The sequence below is a fragment of the Hylaeus volcanicus genome, chromosome 1 (assembly GCF_026283585.1).
Source record: "Hylaeus volcanicus isolate JK05 chromosome 1, UHH_iyHylVolc1.0_haploid, whole genome shotgun sequence".
NCBI lineage: Eukaryota > Metazoa > Arthropoda > Insecta > Hymenoptera > Colletidae > Hylaeus > Hylaeus volcanicus.
The window spans coordinates 31,688,504-31,712,423 of NC_071976.1; the positions used below are offsets into that span (position 1 = coordinate 31,688,504).

Below are 23,920 nucleotides of genomic sequence, written 5' to 3' on the forward strand. Positions count from 1 at the left end.
CCACTTAGGGACGTGAGAATCTCTTTTAAGAACATCGACTAGAACGAGTCAGGTCAGGTCGCACGACCTAAGTCAGAGGAGAGATGCTCGCGTTACAAGCCTCGTTTAAATCCTATTTTATTGGATGTAACTCGTTACCTTTCTAACGGTGAACTTTTATACGGAACGTATCTTTCGAGATATCGAGGTAACCTTGAGTTTGTTCGGCGCAGCGTTGTAGACGATGAAAAGACAGATCAGTGACGCGAAACAGAGTGACTTTGAAGTGAATTGTTTATTTAAACCTCTGCACTCGTCGGGATTACCTTGACATCGCGAGGAATGCAAAACATAAAAATTCAAGTGTCTCCCTTTGACGAGACCGCATCGAGAACAAGATGTTCCATGCAAAACGGTTAATTTCAATGTCGATAAGGAGAAGTTGTTTCAGATGGTAATTGTTATCGGATCGCCCTTGCGCAGAGTTGGATTCTCCACGATCACTTGACATTTTGCGGTCCGGTCGATTTACCCGCTCGACGAGGATCCCTGTAGTAGTCGACGGTATCGAACTAACGGTGGAATAGCATAGATCGTTTCACGTGGATACGAGGGGTGAAGTTTTTTTCAGTCTCAGTCGTCGCGTTCGACTGCACGACGAATCGCTGTAATTAGGGGAAAAGCGAGAAAACGCGTCGGCGTTTGGTACGGGGGTTACCCAACATTAGCCGAAAATATCCATGTCGCGGGAGTAGGAATAGTTGGGGGCGACATAAATATTTTCGGAGTTACTGACCCGTCAAAACTCTCGGCACTTTGAGCCGAGCACGCGTCCCCTCGACAACTGCGAAAGTCCCTCGACAAGGGACCGTCGCTGCTCGCCACCAGGCTCGCATCAAACCAGTTATTCCGTGGATTTATTTGATGGAAGATTTTAACAAAACTTCAGTTGATCGTTCTTCGATTAAATAGGAATTATGAGCCTATCTCGATTTAAATTGATCGCCTCGATTTTATGGAAAACGATATCGAAACTACAGTGGGTGTAGAAAGTATTCGTACACCGATCAATTTCCAATAAAACTGTGTAAGATTGTAATTTATTAACTTACTTTTTATAAACAATGACATTCTGTCAGGTTGTCCCGAAAGTTTCTTTCGCGAGTTCCGCTCAATTATTTTCTGTGGTCGTGTTTATATAAATAGACAATCTAATTTCGTAGATATTCATGTTGTAACAGTAACGGAGCAAAATGAATCGTGCAAAATTCAGTAATGTAACATAAAACATAAAATATCGTGCATGTGTTACTTATTAATAAAGCGAAAGAAACTTTTCGGACAACCTAATATCTATTGGGTCGTTGGAAAATTAATCTGAGAAATCGGTATCGCGATATTACTGAAAATGCTCGTGGTATCTGGGGTTCTATGAAATCTTAAGCCAACCCTGCTGGCTACTGAACTTTCTTTCAACGAGGGAAGAATAGTCTCGTTGGATTTTTTTGCTGCCTTGGTCGATTCAGCCGCATTCGAAGCTCTTGAAAGAGGTGAGAGCAGATTTTCGAGTTGTACACACTGTACAGGGGGCCATTAACCCTAATCCCAACAGGACGCAACTTTGTGTCGTATACCAAGCTTGAGTACCTGTAGGTTCTGTAATAAACTAATACATCCACGTGTTAAGGACATTTTATGTATTATTAATTTATACATTACATTTACTATTACATTTTAAATACATAATGTGTTGTTACTATATAAATTTCTTTATAAATTCTACAGTTGCTCAAATTTAGCACCAAACTCAAAGTCTCCTTTTGATAGTGAGTGTAGATAAGGTAGAGAATAGATTTGTTGATACGATCGGTATCGTTTAGAAAGAGGAGTGCTATCTGGGCTTATCTGGCCATGCACTGTGAAATAAAAAAACAAACAAATCGGTATCGCCATCTCGCGGTAAAAAAAAACGAATTAATTTTGGAACCTTCAGCGTAAGTTTGCACTATTGTACCGCCAGATGGCAAACAATGTAGCGCACTAGTGGCGCCATCGGTGGTAAAATTACCAAGTTTGTAGTGAAAAGAGTTCCCACTAATCCTGCTAGATGGCGCTTGGTTTGGAACCAGTGGCGCCATCGGTAGTAAAACTCTCAAGTTTATAGTGAAAATAGTTCCCACTGTTTCTATAAGATGGCGCCACCTATATCTTTAAGTGATTATTCTTTATTTTTCATAAATGCATAATTTTAACACAATTCTTTGCTTTATACATCTAGATATAATGTTATTATGTCTAATTTCTCATTCTTGTAAATAATTCTGCAATACTTATGGATTCTTTATTTAGTGGCGTTATCTAGCAAAAACAGTAGAAACTATTGTCGGCACAAACTTGGACGTTTTCTCACCGATGGCGCCAGTGATACTAAACGCCACTCGCCATCTAGGGAGAACAATGGGAACCACCAATTCGGTTTTCTGGATGCACCTATTTATTCCGAAACAATCGAAATCTGTATTTAACGAAGCATTCAATACATAGCTACTACTTTTAAAGGTACTACAATCAAGCTACTCAATGCAAACGCAATTACTCAAATAGGCATCGAATTGAGGAAGGAAAAAGGCGCGAAACTGATCGAACTGCCCTCACGATCGTTGTATCGGGTTGTTCAGAAAGTTCGTGCCAATTTTTAAGAAACATTCAAAGACACGTTTGAATTTCGATATATATTTATTGAATTATATATATCCCATTTTGTTCCACAATTTTTCCACCTTTTTAGGGATGTCCACATGTTATTTGTTTTCAACCATTCCGATATATTCAGACCTGCACCGCCTACTAAAAATCGGCATGGACTTTCCAGACAACCCAGTATATATAATTAAGAATCTATCAATATCATACAAAAGTACTAAGAAAGAGTAAATGCGGAACAATTGATGGTCTTTGTCACAAGTCGAGTAACGAATTAGGCGGGAAGTGAAGAGCAGTGAACAGCACTTGTCGTTCAAGTACTCCTTAGATGTACCATATGACTCACGAAAAGCTCTGTTTTACAGCTTCACGATTGTACCCCACATCCAATAACTTTCGATTTGAATCACGTACGAAAGAATAGTTCACCATATTCAGATCACGAGTAAAATCTTTGAATGTCGAAAATGAAAGCATTCTACAGCTTTCTATGGAACATACGCGACACCTAGAACGTGGTTGTGGATTTACGGTATGACCGCCATGACAGCTGATGCTTTTCGTATCGCTTGACGTTTGATCAGAACATGTCATTTTGCACATTTAATTTCGACAAATGGCAGACTTCTTTTTCGGTTTCGATGCAACACTTGCTGTAAGTAAGCTCGTCCTCGATGAACCTACCATTGGTTTCGTGGTTTGTTACGAAAGGGTGGAGAATGGTGCAACGCGAGTACAGGATCGTATTCGTTTTCGATGAACAGCCACGTCGCAGTTTAACGGTCCACAAAGAATTAAAATTGTTTGTGCATTCGGTTGACGGTGAACAACCGATTATATTGAGCATAACCGTATTACCTATTTATTTCTGTGCATGATGTATAACGTTTGACCACCCTTTCTCTGTATATCGTTTCCAAAATACACACTACGTGCTTCCTACCTCAAACGGTCATGGAGGTACATCCCATAACCTCACCGATCTCTCGTTTCTCCGAAAGGTCATTAACACTACTACTCATGCTGATTGCTATTGTTTTTATTTTTTCCCTATCATACTTTGTACGTCCCTTCAGTTTTTGGTCAACAGTACATTGCTTTCGTTAGAATGTACAAAACAAACGGTCATTAAATACTTCGCGACGCTCATGTTTTTTTATTGTATCCGAGTAGTTTTTAGAAAATTTGTTATCTTAATAATGTTTCTCCCTATTTCTTCTGTTTTCTACGACTCTTATAGAATAGCAGTTCAGAAGATGGACTAGATTGTCCATTAGAGGAGGACGATATTGGAGAAGAAGAGGAATACGACGCATTGAACGATGAAACTTTTGGTTCTGAAGCCACTATCGGTGATTGGGAGAAAGACCATGAAAAACTTGCAGAGATTACAGAGTCCAGTCGCCCACATAACCAAAGTACATCGAGCAAAAAGGTAAATGAAACTATGTCACCGACAAGGTACATTCAGCAGAGGAGAATCTAAGTTGTAACAATGATTCTTGCAGAATGGGGTCAGTTCAGATATCGAAGATAATTTATCCCACCTTGTATTGGATGAGAAAGAAGGAATTGTTCCCCGTCCCGGAGTGTGGGACAGTCCTACCAATTTATCCCTTCCTAAACCACTTTCTAGACCCTTAAGTCTAACATCGGCATTAACGAATGTAAAAACAGTAGAAGAACTAGAAAAAGATCTCATTGGAAACAGACCTCCTCCAGGATTGGTAAAAAATGCTCAATTGCAGCAACAACAATCCAATGAATCCCATCTTCTCGACTGTGTGTCAAAACCACGTTTTCCACCAGGATGGAATATTCTACCTCCGCATCCTGTTGTTTTACCGCCGAATATGAGATTTCCACACCCACAATTAGTACAGCCACCTAGATTCATGCCTAGTAAGTATGCATTATGGTGAACAAACTTTAACATAGATAAATAAACCAAATACGTACTCGCTTCTAGTTTTTCCATAAGATCAAAGCAATTGTTCCCCTAGATCAAACTGGAAACGTACTAAGGTATCCAATTCCGCCGCATTTATTGCTACCGCATGTCGCTCAGAGACCGCCGATTCATGGTTCATTTTGCAATAATTTCCCTGTAAGTCTAATTCCACAGCACATTTTGATCAATCCTATGATCAAAATGAATATCGTGGATATGTTTTACGAATTCGATATATAATAAACAATATATTTCAGCAACCTCCGCATTCGACTTTAGGCCCTCATTTATTCATACGACCGGAACATGGAATGGTACCATCGTTTCCTAATAGTCAGACCAGTCATCAACAACAGCAACAGCATTCGTTTAACCATCTTGGAAATCTAAGACTTCCAAATAGACCGTTTCTTCACGGGGATCAACAAGGAAATCATCAGCCATTTTTTAAAAATAATCAGCATCATCGTATTCACGATCGGAATTTCCCTCGACAATATCCTTATCATCATCACCAAGGAATGAATGGAGCGATCAATTCCGGAGAATCCGACGAATATGCTGGTTTCATGAGTAACCGGGAGAAGCAATTTTTAATCAATATTCAATTACTACAATTGAACACGAACGAACCATACGTCGATGACTACTATTATATCGTCTTCTGCGATAGAAGAAACAAACAGAGCGCAAATCAAGCCCAAAAAGATAAACAAAATTCTAATAATAATAATAACAATGGCTATCATAGGGATACGAGGTACTCTTCCTTTCGTTCTTATGCCTTTTTTTTGGTGAATTTGACTATGGTGTCGGTCTTTCCAGAGGCCGAGACCAAACAACTTATCCTGTCTTATCTAGGTCAGCATACATACCGGCGCAATTCGAAAATTCCTTGGGAAAGTTGCAGTTTGCCAGTGTAATAGCACCGCGTAAGGTTATCGATATGGATGTCGTACCAAACAGCGATCCACAATCGGTTACGCAGATGCAGCAAAAAGATACAAAAAGGACAAGACAGTTGCTGCTTGAAATTGAAAGGGTATTATTATATATGATATTTCTTACCTACTTAATTAGCAGGACATTGAACTCGTTTTACACGGAAACTAATTTTTCAGTTATATGTACTACAATTACAACTCGAAGATTTAAACAATCCACTGGCTCTGCTTAGCGAACAACAAAGTCAGGAAGCGGAAAGTGAAGCAACTACTAATACAACTACTATTGTTAAAAAGACTGGCCCAGAGTTAATAAGTACGCTGCTGCAGTCTTTGCTTCAATTGATGCAAGATGATAAATTAACGAGTATGCTAAGCATTCGAAAAGGAAAAGTAAGTAAATTCAAATAATCGATAATATTTTCGATTATTCTAATAAAATTTGTCTATATCGCAGATGCTGTTATTAAGGTTCTTACCATACTTGAACGTAACGGAGCATCATAATCAATTAGAAGAATTGTGGAATGCGATACTCCGAGGACTAGCTATAATAGGTCGCAGAGACTCTCATTTGCTGGAGACCTTTTATTCGGAATTTCAACGTTGGTTTGATACCGTACACGAGTTCGGTGCAATACTTCGATTAGCTCGATCGCTATCCGAGTCTGCTAGTCAGTCGAGTAAAAATAACAGTTTAGCCTTTGCTCTCACGAACAAGGTTGGTTTAAAATCTAATCGTTCAATGTTGTTTCTTTTTTCTGTCTTTTTTTTTTTTTGTTTATGTAAGTTTTCTTTATTGAAATTCTTTCTTTTAGTTTGGAGTATCCGTAATAGCTTCGATGTTGGAACAGGCGGAAAACCTTACCCTTTACGATGATTCGTTGTCTACGGAATGGTCATCCTTCGTAGCAAGTATCATCGAAATAAACGGTGAAACGCCGCCCCGTGTTGCACCTTATCAACCGATGGCTGCAAATACGCTCAATCAGCATTTAAATCGACTATCTAATTTAAAAAGCGAGAGCTACACGACCTTGGAGCTTCTACTAACCGATGCCAACCCTTCCCGATAGTCAGACGTTGTTAGATGTTTTCCGCCGTAGTGTTTCACAAAATTTGATTTTTCTTACGAAGAAAAAACAAATACCGAATGAGAAGAATCGCAGCTATTTTAATATCGCTACATCGTTAATATGAATGAAATATATTTTAGCATGATTGATATCCATGTTTCACAGAGTAGACGTATGCGTTTCGTCTTTATTTTAAATGTAGCAATGGTATATCGAATGCTTTTGATTTATACTCGAGACAATATGTTTAACTCGATACGTCGTACAACGTCTGTTACAAATATTTTAAACTTCTCTCTAACTGCGAGTCTACTGTGTAAAACTGATATTCGATATTATTCATCATGTAAACTACACATCCTATCTTCCGACGATTTTCGTTCGTAACTTTGCCTTTTTTTTGTCTTTTTTTTTTTTTTGTAAAATATATTTGTAGTTGCGTTCGCATGATATTAAGATGTAAGTTTAGTATTATCGTTAAAAATGTAAACGATTTATAGTCGTGCGCGATCGAATTACTCCGCACATCAGTGTCGTATCCTGCGATCTCGAAGGTATATAGTAAAGAATTTTTCGAACATGGTTCGAACGTTACGTCATTAGTATTAAACATTAGTCGCAGCTACATCTTTATACGGAGTAGACGTGAAAGTGAATGTCACCGCTGTATACGCTTCTCGTACGTTTGCCATTTTTCTTCATCTTTGTATTAAACATTCGAGTACGAGCGAGTCTCCTCGTGTTTCTTGTGAAATTTAACCATCGCGTGTTCTCTTTAAAAAATTGAATTATTTTATGCATGATCTCGTGAAAAGTTAGACAACATAGGATGTGTAGGCTTTTAACCTCATTTAACATTTTTGAAAATAATGATACGCCATTGTAAACAATTATGCAAAGATCGATCTTTTTCTTAAGGATATGAATTGCATTAGATGTTACTCGTGCATTCATTTGCATTATTTTTTGTCGAGCGAACCGAAGGCCCAGGAAACATAGTAACAGTAATTGTATAGGTTTCTACGCCAAGAATAAAAAATATTGCAACGTTTTTATATAACGATTAATGTATTAAATAGTGAAAAATTGTATCAATCAATGTAATTAACATCAGCATCAGAGATACGCGACTATAACGAGTTCGTCTTACCTATCGTCTGATCGTTAAATTAGAGACTATTTCGTGAGCGTTTGTAATACACTATCAATGTTGGGTAAACTATTTGCGTACCTACTTCGTGATCATAATATAGGAAAAGACCGTAAAAGATTTTTGCAAGAAATAGCGAGAGCGTGGACAGCGATTTAAAATATACGACGACATGGCCTTTAGTATACAGTGTAAGTGGTTACTTTTTATCGCAGTACATATTAATAAAATCTTATGTACATTTAGCTTGTACATAGAGCGACTTTGGTGAATGAATGACTTCATATATTTTGTAATTGGATGCGAAAGAAAATTTATTTTTCGCTTCCGCGATATAGCACTACGTCATTTTTGCAATAAAAAGAGAACAGGAAAGATTATAAAAGTGATATAAAAAAGAAAGATCGATCGCGTTATTTTTCAATCTCTGTAGTGATTGTAAAAAAAAAAAAAGAATCGATGAATCGACACTTTCAAATTGCATAGTGTATATCGAACATCAGTGAAACCGTGCAGTGCGTTACGTCGCGATCCAACACTTGTACTTTTCAATTATAACGTAAGAAACTAGCTTTAAGTTTTAGAAATCTATTTTTCTCTCTTTTGAAATGTATGTTCAACCGTATCTAATCGAATCGTCTTTTAAGTTTTTACGAACAATTGCGTTTTTGTTAGTTGTACCAACAAACATTTTTTCTTCTTCGACTTCGCTTTCGAAATTCGGTGTCGTGTATAACCGTAAATGTTAATCGTATATAATTTTTTAAACTGAATTCAGTTGGTATTTCACAAGAGACTAATTGTATCTACCAATTTGTAAAATAACGATCGAACGATAACCGAGCTGGAGTAAGCACGTTTCAATTCCTTACTCTTGGATGAAAGATATTTGTTGAGGCTGTACAAATTTTTTAATCTTTGAAAGTAAACTGTATCATAAAGTATAAACGGCGTTATCATTAATTATCGTTTCATTGTAAAGATATAAAAAAACGATTGACGAATGCGCATTATCCACACGATCGATGTATCCTTAACGTTTGCGTAATTTCCTGATATAAAATTAAAGGTTATTATTATACACGGGCGCAGACATCTATTTTAATTACAATAGTCGGATACAGAATTACAGATTCGTATGCCTGTGTATAGAGACGAGCTATTATCATATATTCACCTTTTGTTTATTCTTACTGCAACATCTTCATAAACGGTTCAGCGTGTCGCATAAGATAATAATACCAATAATACAACATCTGTTTTAGCACTGATTCTAAAATTGAATACTGTGTGTGATTTCACAGAAAAAAAGGCGGGAACGTAGAGAAACAAAGATGAAGGAATTTCATATTTTTTCATAAACTAGGTAAAAGAGAGAGGGATGTTTTATCTTTTATTAAAGATATATAAAAATATTTATAGGAATACCATGTTTATCGTGTTTACACAAAATGATTTTAACAGAAAGTTCTAAGAAAGATTAATATACATATATTCTTTTATATTTTGTGGCATTGCCATCTGGAGTCAATTTGCGCCATAACGTTTTCTTTAAATGTTTATGAGGCCAACGATTATTCTAATAACAGTCTTTACAATTACATTAAGATGTGTATGGTTATGACTTAAGCGATAAAAGGAAGTATATGTAGATATGTGAATACATGTATTTGTATCTGTAAATAACTCGTAAACGTAGGCGAAAACAAAAGGTAAATAAGTACACAGGAAGAGTTTTGGGTAGTGTCAGGTAGTGTCGCAAGGAAGGCCACGGAAAGAGACTAATAACGACGAATATCTGTAATACCGACGTGGAAACTTGAGTCCAAGGATTGACATTCGCGGTTCGTATCTCATTGGCGCTGTTGTTTCTCTCGTAGCATTTCGCGTGTTGCTGGTTCTACTTCTAATACGGGTGTTCGTTTGACCAAAATTAACCGATGCGAAGGTTTTATCGTTAGAGTGTATACTAATCGGTATCGACGGTTCAATTGCGAATTATTCGTTCGTCTCGAAGGGAAAGGAATTGTACATGATATCTTGGCGATTCTTGTCCTTAGGAGGTTGCTTCGTATTGGCAGGTGTTTCATTGTCATAACGGATGAAATGAATATTTTTCTCTGGAAAGGTCATTTTACTTTGTCCGAGAAATTATTACCACGCTTCGGTTGATCCATGGCAAACCGTTGATGTACGTTAGCGACCATTCGAATACGATTCACAACCGAATGCGAACAACGCTGAATCTGCGATCACCGAAAGTGCATTTGGCGAAAGAAATTTTTAACCGAACCAAGTAAGTACGATAATCACTTGATAGAATTTCCTTGTTTAACCAACGAAATAAATACGACTTCAATTTCATCTGTCTTCCCAACTCCGTTTTTCACTATCTAATGTTTACCTTTAGTTATATTTGCTAATTTTTCTCAAAATGCTAGAAAAATGGAGAAAGTCTCATTCTACTTTACTTACAGCGATACCTGACTCATTTAGAATTGTGAAACTACTGGTTATTCTCTTTCTAAATATCTTTTCAGGATTTCCTTTACATTTGGGATATATACGAATCGAATTCAGTTATTCCTAGTTTATGGTTTGCTTTCCTTGAATTATGGTATCAAGGTTGTAACAATTGTTTGGACACGCTTACAGTGGTAGAGAGATTTAACTTGGAACCACCTGTTAGAGTTGCAGTGAATTTAGAATATTCTAGTTTCTATTGTATTACCCACTCCGATGTTATACAAATCTTTGAAAAACTCAATATATAAATACTTTAAGAGACATGTGTCTGTTATCTGAAATTTGAATAACCTAAAGCAATTTTCTTTATCTGTTGCAGGAAAAAAAATGTATACTAGAAGGTAACGGTTGGGGAAGATTAAACTATGGCCAATAGGAAAGACAAATCATCTGCTGGTTTTGTGAGTACTCAAGGGCATAATACCTTAACTCCTAGGGGTACATCTAAAGAATTGTTTAAAAATTAGCATGCAACTGATTCTGATTTTGATCTGGACACGGCTTCTCTATCCTTTGACTAGATGTATGCCCCTATATCAATTTGCATAAAATTTACAGACAAGCAGGTAGACAATTGAGAGGTCGAGACGTGTTGGTCGTACGTTGCCGATGACGCAAGAGTATGCTAACTAGATTTCGTAACAAATTCGCGCACGCACGAATTATTAAATTAATCGAGAAGTCGCACGGTATGGACGCAAGGATGTTCGACGCTATTAACACTTTCTGTCCCAATAATTCCATCTGAAATTGTTAACATTGCAGGATGGAAGAAAACGAAAACATATTTGTGTCGATATGCTGAGCTGACTAAAGGAAACGATAAATATTTACAAGTTTTTAAAAATTCCGAATTTATGTTTCGCATACGATGATGCCATATAGCATCGTGCGATACTTGTACTTTTTCATTAGTTTAGGATTCTAGTAAGGATTCTCTCACGCTAGGTGTAACATTTTCCTCTATTGAAGTAATTAACCCAGAGCAGAAAGGGCTGAAAGGGCACGAAAGAAGTGGTGTCGGTATCGTGCGAAATTAAACCCGTTTCCGTGTATCGCGAGTTCCGGACGCATTGCATCGAGTTAAACGTAAACGCTTCTCGAAAGCGATACGCGCGTAGTACGTAGGCTTGTGTCGTGTTTCCTGTCGTTCAGTTATCGCTTCTGTTGAGAGTAAACGATAACGAAAAAAAAAAAAAAACAAATATCTGTGGCTTCGAGTAGACTTCAATGTAATAAGTTCGCTCGTAGTTTGGTTTACATTAGACGCGTATCGTCGTCTAATAATTCGAAAAGAAAAGAAAAATTTGTTCGTACCGGTAATAAAAACGAAAAAGAAATCGGGAGCGTTCACGAACACCGATAATCGAAGATAGCGCGCTGTCCGATATGAGTCACGACGAATTGCTTAAGGTGAATCGTTCCACGTACGGAAAAGATTACGGTCGTGAAACCGCGATGCGCGACGTACAAATTATTAGGACAAGGTAACGAGTTATCAGGGTCGTGACAATTTAACGCGATGAAACCTCCTAGCTTTAACCATTTTAACCTGCGCCGTCTGTGCCTGTATCTGATGTCAATGGAGTTTGAAGGGTAAACGTTATTCTCAGCTAACAGCTAATGTAAAGTCCAATCAATGTTTTGCGAAGTTTCTAGAGAATTTATCGATCGAAAACCGGTCATCTCTATTTCTTTTTTCTCCTTCGCGCATTTCGAAATTTCCAAACGTTCACGTTCTATTCGGCTAGATCGTAAGCTTTTCCTTTTAACCTTCCACAGTGGCACAGAATTCCTGTTTAAAAGTGCCATCGACGTGGTCATTATCGTGATAAATAACTAGCGCTATTTTTTAAAGCATTCATTTGCAGCGCGATAAAACTAATTGTCTTCGTGGAGTGACATTCATTACGACTAGGAATATCTATCGGTTATGGAGTTCCTTCAATTTATTATGTACCATCGATTGCAAACGTATAATTCGTTGGTCGAGTAGCGATTAAAAAATGGTTGGTCGTTTCTGTGTTATTCAAAACTTTTGTCTATATAAGAATTTCATCCATCTCTGGCATAGAAGGGAATAAAAAACGGAAGAAATGGATACGAAACGAAAGCACGCGGGTACCGGTCGCGTTGGGTTACATCATCGACCGTTCGCTTCAGTGATCTCATCTGTGCGCGCAGCTTTTTTCTTCGCCTGTGTCATTCTCTCTGCATTCGACCAAAAACTACAGACAAACGCATCGTTTTATTTTTAGCTTTTCGAAAATTGTAACTGCGACGGTACTTAATAAAATATCGTTTCAAAGATATTATTTTTTCGCTAGAATTGACAAACGTATTGTAGTTCTTGAACTGTTTTGAAAATAAGAAAGCGATGACTTAAACTGCTTCTAATTTTACCTAGCATACATCATATTTCGATATCAACGAGATCCTTGATATCGATCGCGAACAATGATCGATTGCTTGCAATGGCTCGAGAACTTTGGACTTGGATTTTGACTGTTTGAGCGATAATCTTAAAAAAAAATATTCATTATTTATTTTGCATTTTACAGACGCTATTGGATCGGCAAAAGTTTAAGAACCCGTCCTTTACTTAACGATTTTGTCCAGAATCGTCGAATCCTTGAGCTATTCGCGAATATGACACGATCGGATGGATTCTGACGCGTAAAACGAGGACCGTGACTCACGTTTTACTCTATCTCTCAAGATGAAATAGTCAAATTAGCCCCGACAACTATCAACAAAGCATTGTTTGTACTTGGAACACTCAGGATGCCATTAGCCGTCGTTCGATGATTTTTACCGATATTTATCTCGATCCCGATAAGACAAATCGTAATTACTCGGATAAAATTAATTACCGTTTGATGGAGTGACTCGAAGAAGTGTCGAAGATAACCAAAAACTGATAAATTATATTAAATAAAAACATGGTTAACTGGTTTCCATGAAGTTTCGAAGGCGTAGCCCTCGATCGTGATCTGTGTTGTAACGATGTATTACAGAATGTAAAGCAAAGCTTCGCAGTCAAAGACCAAAGTCCCAACGAAACGTTATCGTCCCTCCATCGAATAAATGTGATGTTATCAAACTTTAAGTAAATATGACTTCTACGCTAATCATGGTAGAGTTTTTGTAATAAATTGTATTAATTAAAATCATATCAATTATAAGGAAAATTCGTTCGGATACTCAACCGGTCGAAGTTGGGTAACATCGTTGATGACCGCGCGGTACAGAAAAAACGGTTTCTCGTTCCGTTGATGAACATCAAAAGGTGCGATTGTATACATACAGTACACGCGAGCATACCGACTGATACCGGACGTGGGTAGATCCTTCACTGCGCACGCGCGCTTCTCCACCCCACTCGCGATCACGATCTTCCCTTCTTTTGGTCTGTTCGATGACTCGCTCTTTGGCGATTCCGTTACCTTAATCTTACGTACATCGCGCCGACTGCTCGGTGGTCGTTATCGAGAAAACAGACGGTGTTTACTCTTGGCTGAGTTCCACCGACAAACGAAAAGAACGAAATCCCCAAAGTATCCGTGGGGAACGATCCGTGACGAAACCGAGTTCTTTTTCGCGCGTTGATTACTTCGACTTACTTCGAGGAATTATCCTCCCATCGCGGGTGCGCACGGAATTTCGCGATTGGGTTGGGTTGGAAAACAGCCTTGTTCGCTGGACCTCGACTAATGTTGACGTAATACTTGTTGCGTTTATTTTCCTCGGATTTTTAATACGGTGAAAAGTGTGAGACGTAATGAAAATAATGGTGGTGTTAAAGCGAATGATTTGACGTCGTCTCGAGTATTTTATCAAAACCGTACGGTTTCATCTTTAGCGACTTAAGCCTTTTTCGGAGCTTTTTCTTTAAGCAAGTTTGGAAGTTAGTGCTGGAAAGAAATTGAAAAGAAACTGAGAAGTAAAGGTCGAACGGAAACACGTGGATGAAGCGGTGGCTGCGGTCGATGGATTTGTCAGAAATCAGCTGGACATCAGGGGTAGTCACATGTTCGCGTAACGCTGTTAGATGAATTACGTGATACTCGTTACCTACAGGAAAATATTCCACGGTCTGTTAGCGTGAGCGGTTCGACCTATGATTAGTGATTGGGTAAGATTCGCTCTTTTGCGTTGGAGAATGATTTCGTACGGTACTTTAGCGACGCGACGGGAAACATTCTTGGTTCCGTGTGCGGATCCGGAAGAATCGGTAGGCAGGAGGTCTGGTGTTAATTACGTTGAGGAACCATTTCTTTTCGTAAAAGACAAATGTTATTCCTATGAAAGTATATTGATCTCTATATAAAATGTTCAGAAACTTAGATACTTAATGTTTGAGTATCCTGAGTCAAAAGACCAGTTCCGAATGGTGCGAGAAGCCGTGTTATGAATTGTTTAAATTTCTACGCATAAAGTCAACGATTACGTAACTGCGTAAAGTATCATTTTTATTGATTTTGTCATCGTGTTTCAGCTGGACACATGGTTCGGTCGACCAAAAAAGTCCGGGCGTGGAGGTGGGGTCAGAAGTGGTTCGGGAAACCACACGATGCCCCGACCCCATTCTGGCGATGACTTCAACGAAATTGAACAACAACGTTCCATCATTGAAAGAATGGACGAGGAAGCGGTCAATGACAAATTCGAGGAGATGCTGGTGAGAAAACTACTAAATATAAAGATGACTGTATAGTCGCTACCCGTTTCAAAATACAAACTGAGTCAAAGTAACGCCTTAGCTACTAAATGGCTAAATCGTTGTTTTCTTATAGTTAACGACCCAAAGAAAATTGAAATTTGAACCATTGACTGTGTTTATGTTTAGGCCAACATGAATCTGACGGAGGAGAAGAAGGAGCCGCTGCGGCAGCAATCGGAATCGAAAAAGAAAGAAATGTTGGTGCTCCATTACAAAGGTAGCATACAGGAGAACAGGTCGAAGTTCGATAAACCTGCGGATTATATTCAGTATCTGGCGCAACCCGATCTGAGCGTAAACAAAATCTACAGTTGCGTCGAATCGTTGAGAATAGCGTTGACCAACAATCCACTCAGCTGGGTGCAAGAATTCGGAACGAAGGGACTGAAACAGGTTTTAGCGACGCTGAACGAGTGCTATCGGAAGTAAGTATACTCGATGCGACTAATCGATCGCGTTACGTCACGGCGTCGGTATCTGATATCGTCCGACTAAGAATCTCTAATCGTCCTGTTGTTCTATTCCAGTGCCTTCATATATTACGATAGGTAATTCACGTAAAAATACTATTCGCTTTAGTTTTCGTTAGCGATAGCATTTTCTGCACCGTTTCTTTTTCTTTTCGCTCTTAGCTTTCGGTATAACGTTCGCAAGAGCTGGAGCGAGCGAGTATCTTGCGTGCCTGTGCACGCTCGTATGTGTGTGCGTGTGTATGGGTGTATTTATGCGTGCGTGCCTGTGCACGCACACGTATCGTATGACAAACCCTCATAGGCGAGGCATACCGAATCCCACGAAGATTGTTTTTACGAGAAGGATTTATCTTTCTCGGGCATAGAGAGAGAGAGAGAGGGAGAGTACGGGTCCTGATTAACGCTTCGGTAATTAGCGACAAATAGCAGAACGCATAGTTTTCCATTCGTCGATTCCTTGCATGATGCCTGTGCGTTGCTCCGACGTACGATACAGGGCGATCCCAAAGACTGAAACTAACTGTAGCTCATTTCCAAGCGTAGCTACGGAAACTTGATTTACGCAACAGGAACCAGAGCTACAGCTTGTCTCAGTTTGTAGAATCACACTGTGTACGAAACAACGTTTATTTTTCATGTTGCTTGGTAATTTAAACGCCATTAAAGCCAAGTTTTTCTATTCTTTAACAGCGACAATCGGTACGAGCGTATACAGTACGAATGCATACGATGCTTGAAGGCTATTATGAACAACACTGTCGGCATAAAGGAAATGTTGGCTCACCATGAGGCGCTAACAATCGTGGCCAGATCACTGGAGCCGACGAAACCGTCCGTCATGTCCGAGGCTGTGAAACTGCTCGGCGCCGTTTGCCTTATCTCGAGCGACAGTCATAAAAAGGTTTTAGACGCGATCACCATGAATGGAGAGTTCAAGGGCAGAGAGAGATTTCTGCCGATTGTTCAGGGATTAATGAAAAAGAAGAACGAAAATTTGAGGGTAAATTCAAGTTCTTTCGAGCAAAGGAAACTTTGTCGTGGACCTCCTAAGATAGAGTTGAAAATATATGCAACAGGTCGAGTGCCTCCAACTGATAAACTCCATCATCTCCTCGGCGGAAGAGTTGGACTTCAGATTGCATTTGCGGAACGAAATCATGCGAGTGGGTCTGGCGGATATTCTAGAGATGCTGGAGAAGGACGAATCCGAAGATCTGGCGAGGCATCTGAAGATCTTCAGCGACCACAAAGAGGAGGATTACGAAGAGTTCGTGCAGAGGTTCGATCACGTCCGATTGGAGCTAGACGACGTGAACGATTGCTTCGAGGTGATTAAAAACATGGTGATGGAGACGTCGGCTGAACCATACTTTTTGTCTATACTTCAACATCTGCTGTTCGTCAGAGACGACGCCTCGGTGAGGTAGGAAGATCCTAGCGGTGCTACGAACACATCCAGACTAGATGTTTACATTTATCTTTTCCGTAGGCCTGCGTACTACAAATTGATCGAGGAGTGCGTGTCGCAAATAGTGCTGCACCGTTCAGGCTGTGATCCAGATTTTAGCGCGACCAAACGGTTTCAAATCGATGTGCAACCGCTGATAGATACGTTGGTCGAAAAGTCACGGGCGGAGGAGGAGAGGCGGCTGGTCGAGGTGACGCAAAAATTGGAAGAAGCGATAGCCAGTAGGCAGGAGGCTGAGGCGAAACTTCAGCACGCGGAGAACAAGATCAGGGAGTTGGAACAGGGACGACCTGGTGGCGGGGTGAGTACATTTACGCTTGATTATGCCCATCGCTTCTTTTGTCTTGATCTCGACGGTTTATTCACAGAAAGTTGGAACGGGTCCAGCTCCGCCCGGAATGGGAGGTCCTTTACCACCTCCACCTCCTCCGCTTCCGAACATGGGAGGACCAGGAGCTCCACCACCACCTCCGCCACCTCCATCTTTCGGTATGAATGGTCCACCGCGTCCACCCGCGATGCCTGGCTCAATGGGGCCACCGCCACCTCCACCTCCACCTATGCCAGGTGGGCAACGTGGTCCTGCCCCTCCACCGATGCCTGGCATGGGTGGCCCAGCTCCACCGCCTATGATGCCCGGATTCACTCCGCTTGGAGGTCCTCAACCACTGCCTTTAGGCCTGAAACCCAAGAAGAAGTGGGAAGTCGAGGCACCGTTGAAAAGAGCAAACTGGAAGGCGGTGAGTGCCCAGTACGTCTTTCATTGAATTCTAAGAGTTTATCGTGAGCGTTGTGTTGCAGATTTTACCGCACAAGCTTACCGAAAAATCGTTCTGGACGAAAGTGCAGGAAGACAGATTGGCGAGTCCCGAAATACTGAACGGTCTGGCCCAGAAGTTCGCGTCGAAGCCGAGTGGAAAGAGAATCGACGACGTCGTAGACAAGTCAGCTCCAGCGAAAAAGACAAAGGATCTAAAAGTCCTCGACAGCAAAGCCGCGCAGAATATACTGATACTTATCAGTGGGACTCTGAAGCACATGTCTTTCGAACAGGTGAAGTCGTGTTTGCTGAAGTGCGAAGGGTCTGTTATATCGGAGAATGTACTGCAAGGATTGATACAGTATTTGCCACCACCTGACCAGCTAACGAAATTGCAGCTTTACAAAGACCAGTATGACGATTTGACGGAAGCTGAGCAATTTTGCGTTACCGTGAGTAACCATTAATAAATCATTAAATCAGCGATGTGAATAATCGTTAATCGTTTGTGACTCGACAGATATCAACGATCAAGAGGCTATTGCCAAGACTGAGATCGTTGAGCTTCATGTTACGATACGAAGAACTGGTGCAAGACGTAAAGCCGGATATAGTAGCGGGTACAACGGCATGCGAGGAGGTGAAGGGCAGCAAAAAGTTCGCGAAAATTCTTGAACTGATTTTGTTGCTCGGCAACTACATGAACTCTGGATCGAAGAATGGTCAGGCGTTCGGATTCGAGATCAGTTTCCTCACGAAGGTTAGTGTTACTTGTGATTTAAAGTCGAGACTTCGAATATCCTTTTGTTTTGTTTTTCAGTTGACCAGCACTAAAGACATCGACAACAAGCAAACTCTTATGCACTACTTGGTGGACACGATAGAACGGAAGTTTCCAGAGTGTCTTAGCTTTCCGGAAGAGCTAGGGCACGTGGACAGAGCTGCCCGCGTATCGTTAGAGAATGTCCAAAGGACGCTGCGGCAAATGGACTCGAACATCCGGAATCTCGAGCAGGATCTATCGAATGCCAAAGTCCCTCAGTCTAACGACGATATGTTTATCGATGTTATGGGTGTATCCTTTTCAGTCTCGCTATTGCTATAATCGTAGTTGAAGCTTGAAGCTACACGCGCTATTGAACAAATTATTTTATTAACGGAACATTAAACTTAAGAGCCTCCGCGTAATTTGCATATTTACAACCCACGATGTTTTCCTTAATCGTGACACGCAACAGCCGTTCGCGAAGAAAGCCCGCGAGTCGTACGAAGTTATGCAGAACATGTTCAAGAACATGGACAGTCTGTACACCGAGATCTCGGAGTTCTTCTCCTTCGACAAACAGAAATACACGATAGAGGAATTCTTCGGCGACATAAAAACATTCAAAGACGATTTCATGGTAAGTGCACACAGTGACATTTGTTCGATAGAGCGGAAACGAACGGCGCCGTACGTCATCATTCGTGTTTCCCGTTTTACAGCACGCGCAACGCGAGATAATAAAACTGCGGGAGAGCGAGGAGAAGCAGAGAAGAGCGAGGGAGGCACGTGAAAAAGCTGAAGTCGAGAAAGCGGCACGAGCAGCCCGTAAACGCGCTCTGGTCGACATGAACGCTCACGAAACTCAGGAAGGCGTTATGGACAGCTTAATGGAGGCGCTGCAAACCGGTTCCGCGTTTAGTCGACCGGATCAACGACGCAAACGTCAAGCACGCGCCGCTGGTGGTAAGTTCTATAGGACTACGTACCCTACGACGAAATCTGCGAGGAAGGAGTTTATGCGTCAACGAAGGTTGACCATGCTTGTTAAAACGCACGATACGCAAGAAGCCAAACAACGGCTTAAGAATGCTACCGTCGCGATCTTTTCGCCTGTTCCGCCGTTCACAGAAACGATCCGTGGGGCCACCGACGACCATTCCACGTGTTCCACGACACCAGAAGATAATCAACATATCTGTGAGCGTTTGTTGATCGAGAAGGTAACAAAAACACCCAAACGGCAGAAAGCTCTCTCTAGAGTCAGCTCGTTTAAACGACAATGCGAGGCAGCGATCAAGAAAATGCGTTTCGACGTTCAGCCATTGATCGAGGAGACTCCCAGGAGGGATGTCTCCGTATCAATGCCTCGAAGCATCGGCGACATCATGATTCATACCACTACCTCGTTCAGTGACGCCTCTAGTGTCGAGACGAGTGACTCTCTTCGGTGTCTTATTCGAGTGACTGACGCTTGTGCTCCCGAGAATGACACCGTCAGGTCGTACAGATCTGTCGTGGACGAACTAAAGAGGCAGACAACCATGCCCGAAGCTCGCAGTGCAAGGTCGTCGTCTTTATACAAGGTTACGTTATTGGGAGAAGCTATGAAGCTTACCCCGGTGAAACAAAGACGCGTTATAGTGAGCAAGAAACGTAAGAGGAACAGCATCGTGCGTCGTACAGCTCAAATGCGTAGGCTGAGACATTCGAAATGGAATCGTAGTGTGACATCACAAAAATCGTTCGATTATCTGGCTAGCCCACTGAGCGACAGCGTCTCGTTGCCTGGTAGTCGCTCGAGAGACTCTCTGGGTTCGAACTCGTCGAAGCATGTACGAGGGAAAATCTCGAGGTCCGTGGACGGTTTAGCTTTAAGAATCGGCAGGACGATTTCTTCGCCGTTGAGATCCTTGATTCGAACGAGAAACTTCGACGACATCGCTCGTTGGAAGGATGAGAACCAGAACGACGTGTCGGTACGATGCTCGAAGGAGAGATTGTCTGTTGATTTAGCTGGAACGGGAATTGAGTCTAGTCCCACGGGAATAGTTTCGAACTTAGTCGACCACGACAGTATTATTGTGGAAGATGAATCCAACGAGACGCTCGAAAACGCAACGTCGTCGGCCAAACGTGAACACGATGACGCGGTGATCAGTAACAGTGCGAGAAACGGGCCAACGCCCCCTAAGAGGAAAAAACGAGATAAAAAGAGCTGGAAGTTTTGGTAGTCGTGCCAACACTTCAACCGTTGGAGCTGTGATTATTATTGAAATGAATGTTCACTCGGTATAGTGAGCATTGTATTCGTATTATTGCCAGACTGAGAACGCATTACGCTGCCAAAGTGGAACAAATTTTAATCAAAGTAACGATTTGCAATTAGAATTCGAATAACCATTAACCCTTTCAGGACATCGCCTAGATGCGATAATAAATCCGTTGTAATAATAATTATCAATCATCACTTTGATTAACGTATGACCACCTGCTATTTACCATTCTACAGTATTTTAACCCGACGACGAAACGCGACGCGCTAATTTTCCTTGAGATTTTAATACAATCGATGTTCCTAACGTTAACGTGTGCGCTATTTCTATTCTTTTGTTCTTACTTTCCTTATTTCTTGCTATTGTTCTGTTTTTTTTTTTACACGAACGTTCGTCTGACACGACCGACCGATAAAGACTGATTACATTTAAACACAAATTTTAAGCGTTAACTTTTTACAAATAGAAGTGAAAGGCTGTGTTACACCACTTACCTCTTATATAGATTATGTCGACGATCTAATCCATCATTTTAAACTGCCGAGGAGTTTGTTCGATGGCGAACGTCGTATGCGTACGCACATAAACTTGTATCGAACACTTGTAAATCGTATTCGTTGTAAGTAACGTAATTTTAGAGATCAATAAAGAAATTTTTGTGCACTGTTGATCAACGCGTGAAATACTTTTCGCTGTAACAGCCGACTGGAATCAACGTAGAGTATCCTGATCGATCGATGTACACGGTGTTTGTCGATTAGAATTTCTGACAAGGAATGATCCAAACTGTTCTCCTAGAGATAGAAACCAGGTCATTTAGCTTTCAGAGGGCCCTAGTATATTAAAATAAAACGCTCACTAGTGTAACAAAAATACTTGAACTAATTGGAACTACTTATGTAGCAGATCCTGTCTCAGACGAAGTGATATTGATCGTATGAATAGTCTCCAATTACTTGGCAATTAATTAATGTATAATTAGTTCGAATAGACGACTCAAACGATTAATAGAAACACGTCTAAGGCAAGATCTGTTAGATAAGCCTTACTAATGAGTGCACCCAGTATTAATATTTCTCTATTATGTCAAAACTATTAGATAACAGTTGAAATTATAGCTTGTCCGTATAAATAAATTTAGCATTATCATAGTCTGAACAAATCGTATCAAAGCGTTCTTTGCTGTGATTTCAATATGATCGTGTCTACGATAACGATTCAATCAAAGTAATAGGAATTAAAACGTCAACGTTGAATAACAAAGCGTCAGGTTGCAGAAAGTGGTGAAGGACTTTTTTATTATTTCTCTTTACACAAGAAATTGATAAAATTAGCTGTAATCTAATCTTTCTATTAGCGGTATATGGGGTAACCCCCGTCTCTTAATTCTTCTTATCTAAAAATAAACATAACCGAATTCTACGTCGTAGAAGTTCAAAGAAAAAAAAACAGGTCTCCTCGTCCTGTTGAGAACGTTAATATTCTTATTTATTATAATTTAATTATCATCGTACACATAATCATATCGAATAATAGTGTTCGTTTGGACTGTAATAATGTTATGCTATATAAACTATCAGAACTACTAATTAAGGAACCGAGTGTGAGAGCTAAAAAATTCCGTTTCTGGCGTCTAAATTTCCTGTTAAATTAGAATTTTTAAAAATGGGTCTGACTGGCCCACCTTGTAATAGGGCGCGAGTAAGAATGTAAACGGACGTAAACGTTTCTCTTTACTTTTGCAGCAGAGAGAAGAGCTCAACTAAATAGAAGTCGATCGCGAACAGGATTAGTCGGGACTGGTTTACTGGGAAGAGAACTTTCGACGTAAGTATTTCGACGTGAGCAACGTCAATAAAATTTCCGTTCTATCGCGAACTCGCACGCTTCTCGCGACGATGCTTTTTCGCATGTACTGTACATACCACACGCTACCGCCACGATACTCGATACCGATCGATTAATATATGATAAGGCCAATGGGATGCAAATTGGGGCATGGGGCTATTTTTCCGAATAATACCTGTGTGATAATCATTGTTGCAGAGAACTTTTAAGCTCGGCATAATCCATGGGATAACCCGTTTCCGTCCTAAACTCGATACTGTGATGGATCGAATCGTTCGATACACGTACACCCGAACGATGTATACATATAGTATATATAAGCAGAATACAATTTTAAAGTCGTGCGTCGATCATTTCGCAGAACTTTTCTTTCACGGAGTTACACATTTCCTCGTGTTTGTGATTCAAACGGACAATGTCTTCCTACTGCTGGCTGAAACTATTCGAAACGAATCGTTATAAGTATATAAATATATATAAATACGGTACGAATGAGGAATACTTTTACGGATGACCAATGCGACGAGGTTTTTGGAATTGCGACGGATGGAGAGACCAACGCGTTCTTCGGTAGCGTCTTGTACATTTTGTACCAAACGATTTTGTATTTTTAAAATGTCTTAAGGAATCGATATTCGCAGAAACGCGATACGGACCATTATTTCTGCGAACGTGAATCAATGTACATACTTTACACGCACACATATACATATAGATATACGTACGAGTAAGTCGCGTTTTTCACGGGACACTGACTGCGAATACGACACGTACGGCTTCGTTTCGTCGACGTTTGTCTGCAAAATTGATCTCGAGCACTAAGTAACGGGAACGAAGTTCGAGAAACGTGCCAAATCGAGGAAAAAAAAAAAGAGTAACACTTCTGACGAATCTAATCGCGAGACGGCGTTGAGCATTCCTGAACGAAAATGAAAATAAACGATAACAATTGTGCCGTAGGAATTGCAAGAATAAAATGATAAAACACTACCAAAATCCGTTCACGAATGGGCCGCAGCTAATTATTAGGGGTCAATTTATTTTTCGAATCTCAAGGTCGATGATTGTTTATATTGTATGTACTTATGTCGAATTTTAACGAAAAGAAATTGTATCTATATTGTGAATATGTGAATTTAGATAGATCAATACATTGCGATCAGTACAATCGATCGTGTCGTGTTTTTATTTCACAACGCAACAGAAATACCTATGGGGAAAGTGTTTGCCTTGGCGAATTCGAAGTTCGATAGATCGCGAAAGTCAGCGTTCCGATCGTC

The 23,920-nt window shown here is 40.4% G+C and overlaps 2 protein-coding genes across 6 annotated transcripts; both read left to right on the forward strand.

The window, feature by feature from the left end:
• The first annotated feature begins 2,713 nt into the window (after window positions 1–2,713).
• LOC128884095 (protein PAT1 homolog 1) lies at window positions 2,714–10,103 on the forward strand. Of its 2 annotated transcripts, XR_008459240.1 has the most exons (10): window positions 2,714–3,337; window positions 3,923–4,117; window positions 4,191–4,584; window positions 4,686–4,789; window positions 4,891–5,393; window positions 5,495–5,675; window positions 5,755–5,970; window positions 6,035–6,298; window positions 6,396–7,332; window positions 9,864–10,103. XR_008459240.1 is itself a non-coding variant. In XM_054137165.1 (9 exons), the coding sequence occupies exons 1-9, from the start codon at window positions 3,299–3,301 to the stop codon at window positions 6,651–6,653; spliced, it is 2,154 nt and encodes a 717-aa protein (XP_053993140.1). In that variant the 5' UTR covers window positions 2,714–3,298; the 3' UTR covers window positions 6,654–8,751. The 2 variants fall into 2 exon arrangements, 1 of the variants encoding a protein (XP_053993140.1); XM_054137165.1 differs by lacking the exon at window positions 9,864–10,103 and having other exon boundaries at window positions 6,396–8,751.
• LOC128884065 (protein diaphanous) lies at window positions 9,961–23,813 on the forward strand. 4 transcript variants are annotated; one of them, XM_054137119.1, is made up of 16 exons: window positions 9,961–10,099; window positions 10,649–10,730; window positions 14,828–15,010; window positions 15,179–15,477; window positions 15,580–15,600; window positions 16,216–16,525; window positions 16,602–16,948; window positions 17,015–17,294; window positions 17,362–17,733; window positions 17,795–18,205; window positions 18,274–18,513; window positions 18,574–18,828; window positions 18,992–19,156; window positions 19,239–19,482; window positions 22,538–22,619; window positions 22,839–23,813. In XM_054137119.1, exons 2-16 carry the CDS (start codon window positions 10,695–10,697, stop codon window positions 22,858–22,860), a joined length of 3,267 nt encoding a protein of 1,088 aa, XP_053993094.1. In that variant the 5' UTR covers window positions 9,961–10,099; window positions 10,649–10,694; the 3' UTR covers window positions 22,861–23,813. The 4 variants fall into 4 exon arrangements, with proteins under 4 accessions (XP_053993094.1, XP_053993077.1, XP_053993104.1 ...); XM_054137102.1 differs by lacking the exons at window positions 9,961–10,099; window positions 10,649–10,730 and adding an exon at window positions 13,778–14,563; XM_054137129.1 differs by lacking the exons at window positions 9,961–10,099; window positions 10,649–10,730 and adding an exon at window positions 13,778–14,464.
• The last annotated feature ends 107 nt before the right edge of the window (window positions 23,814–23,920 follow it).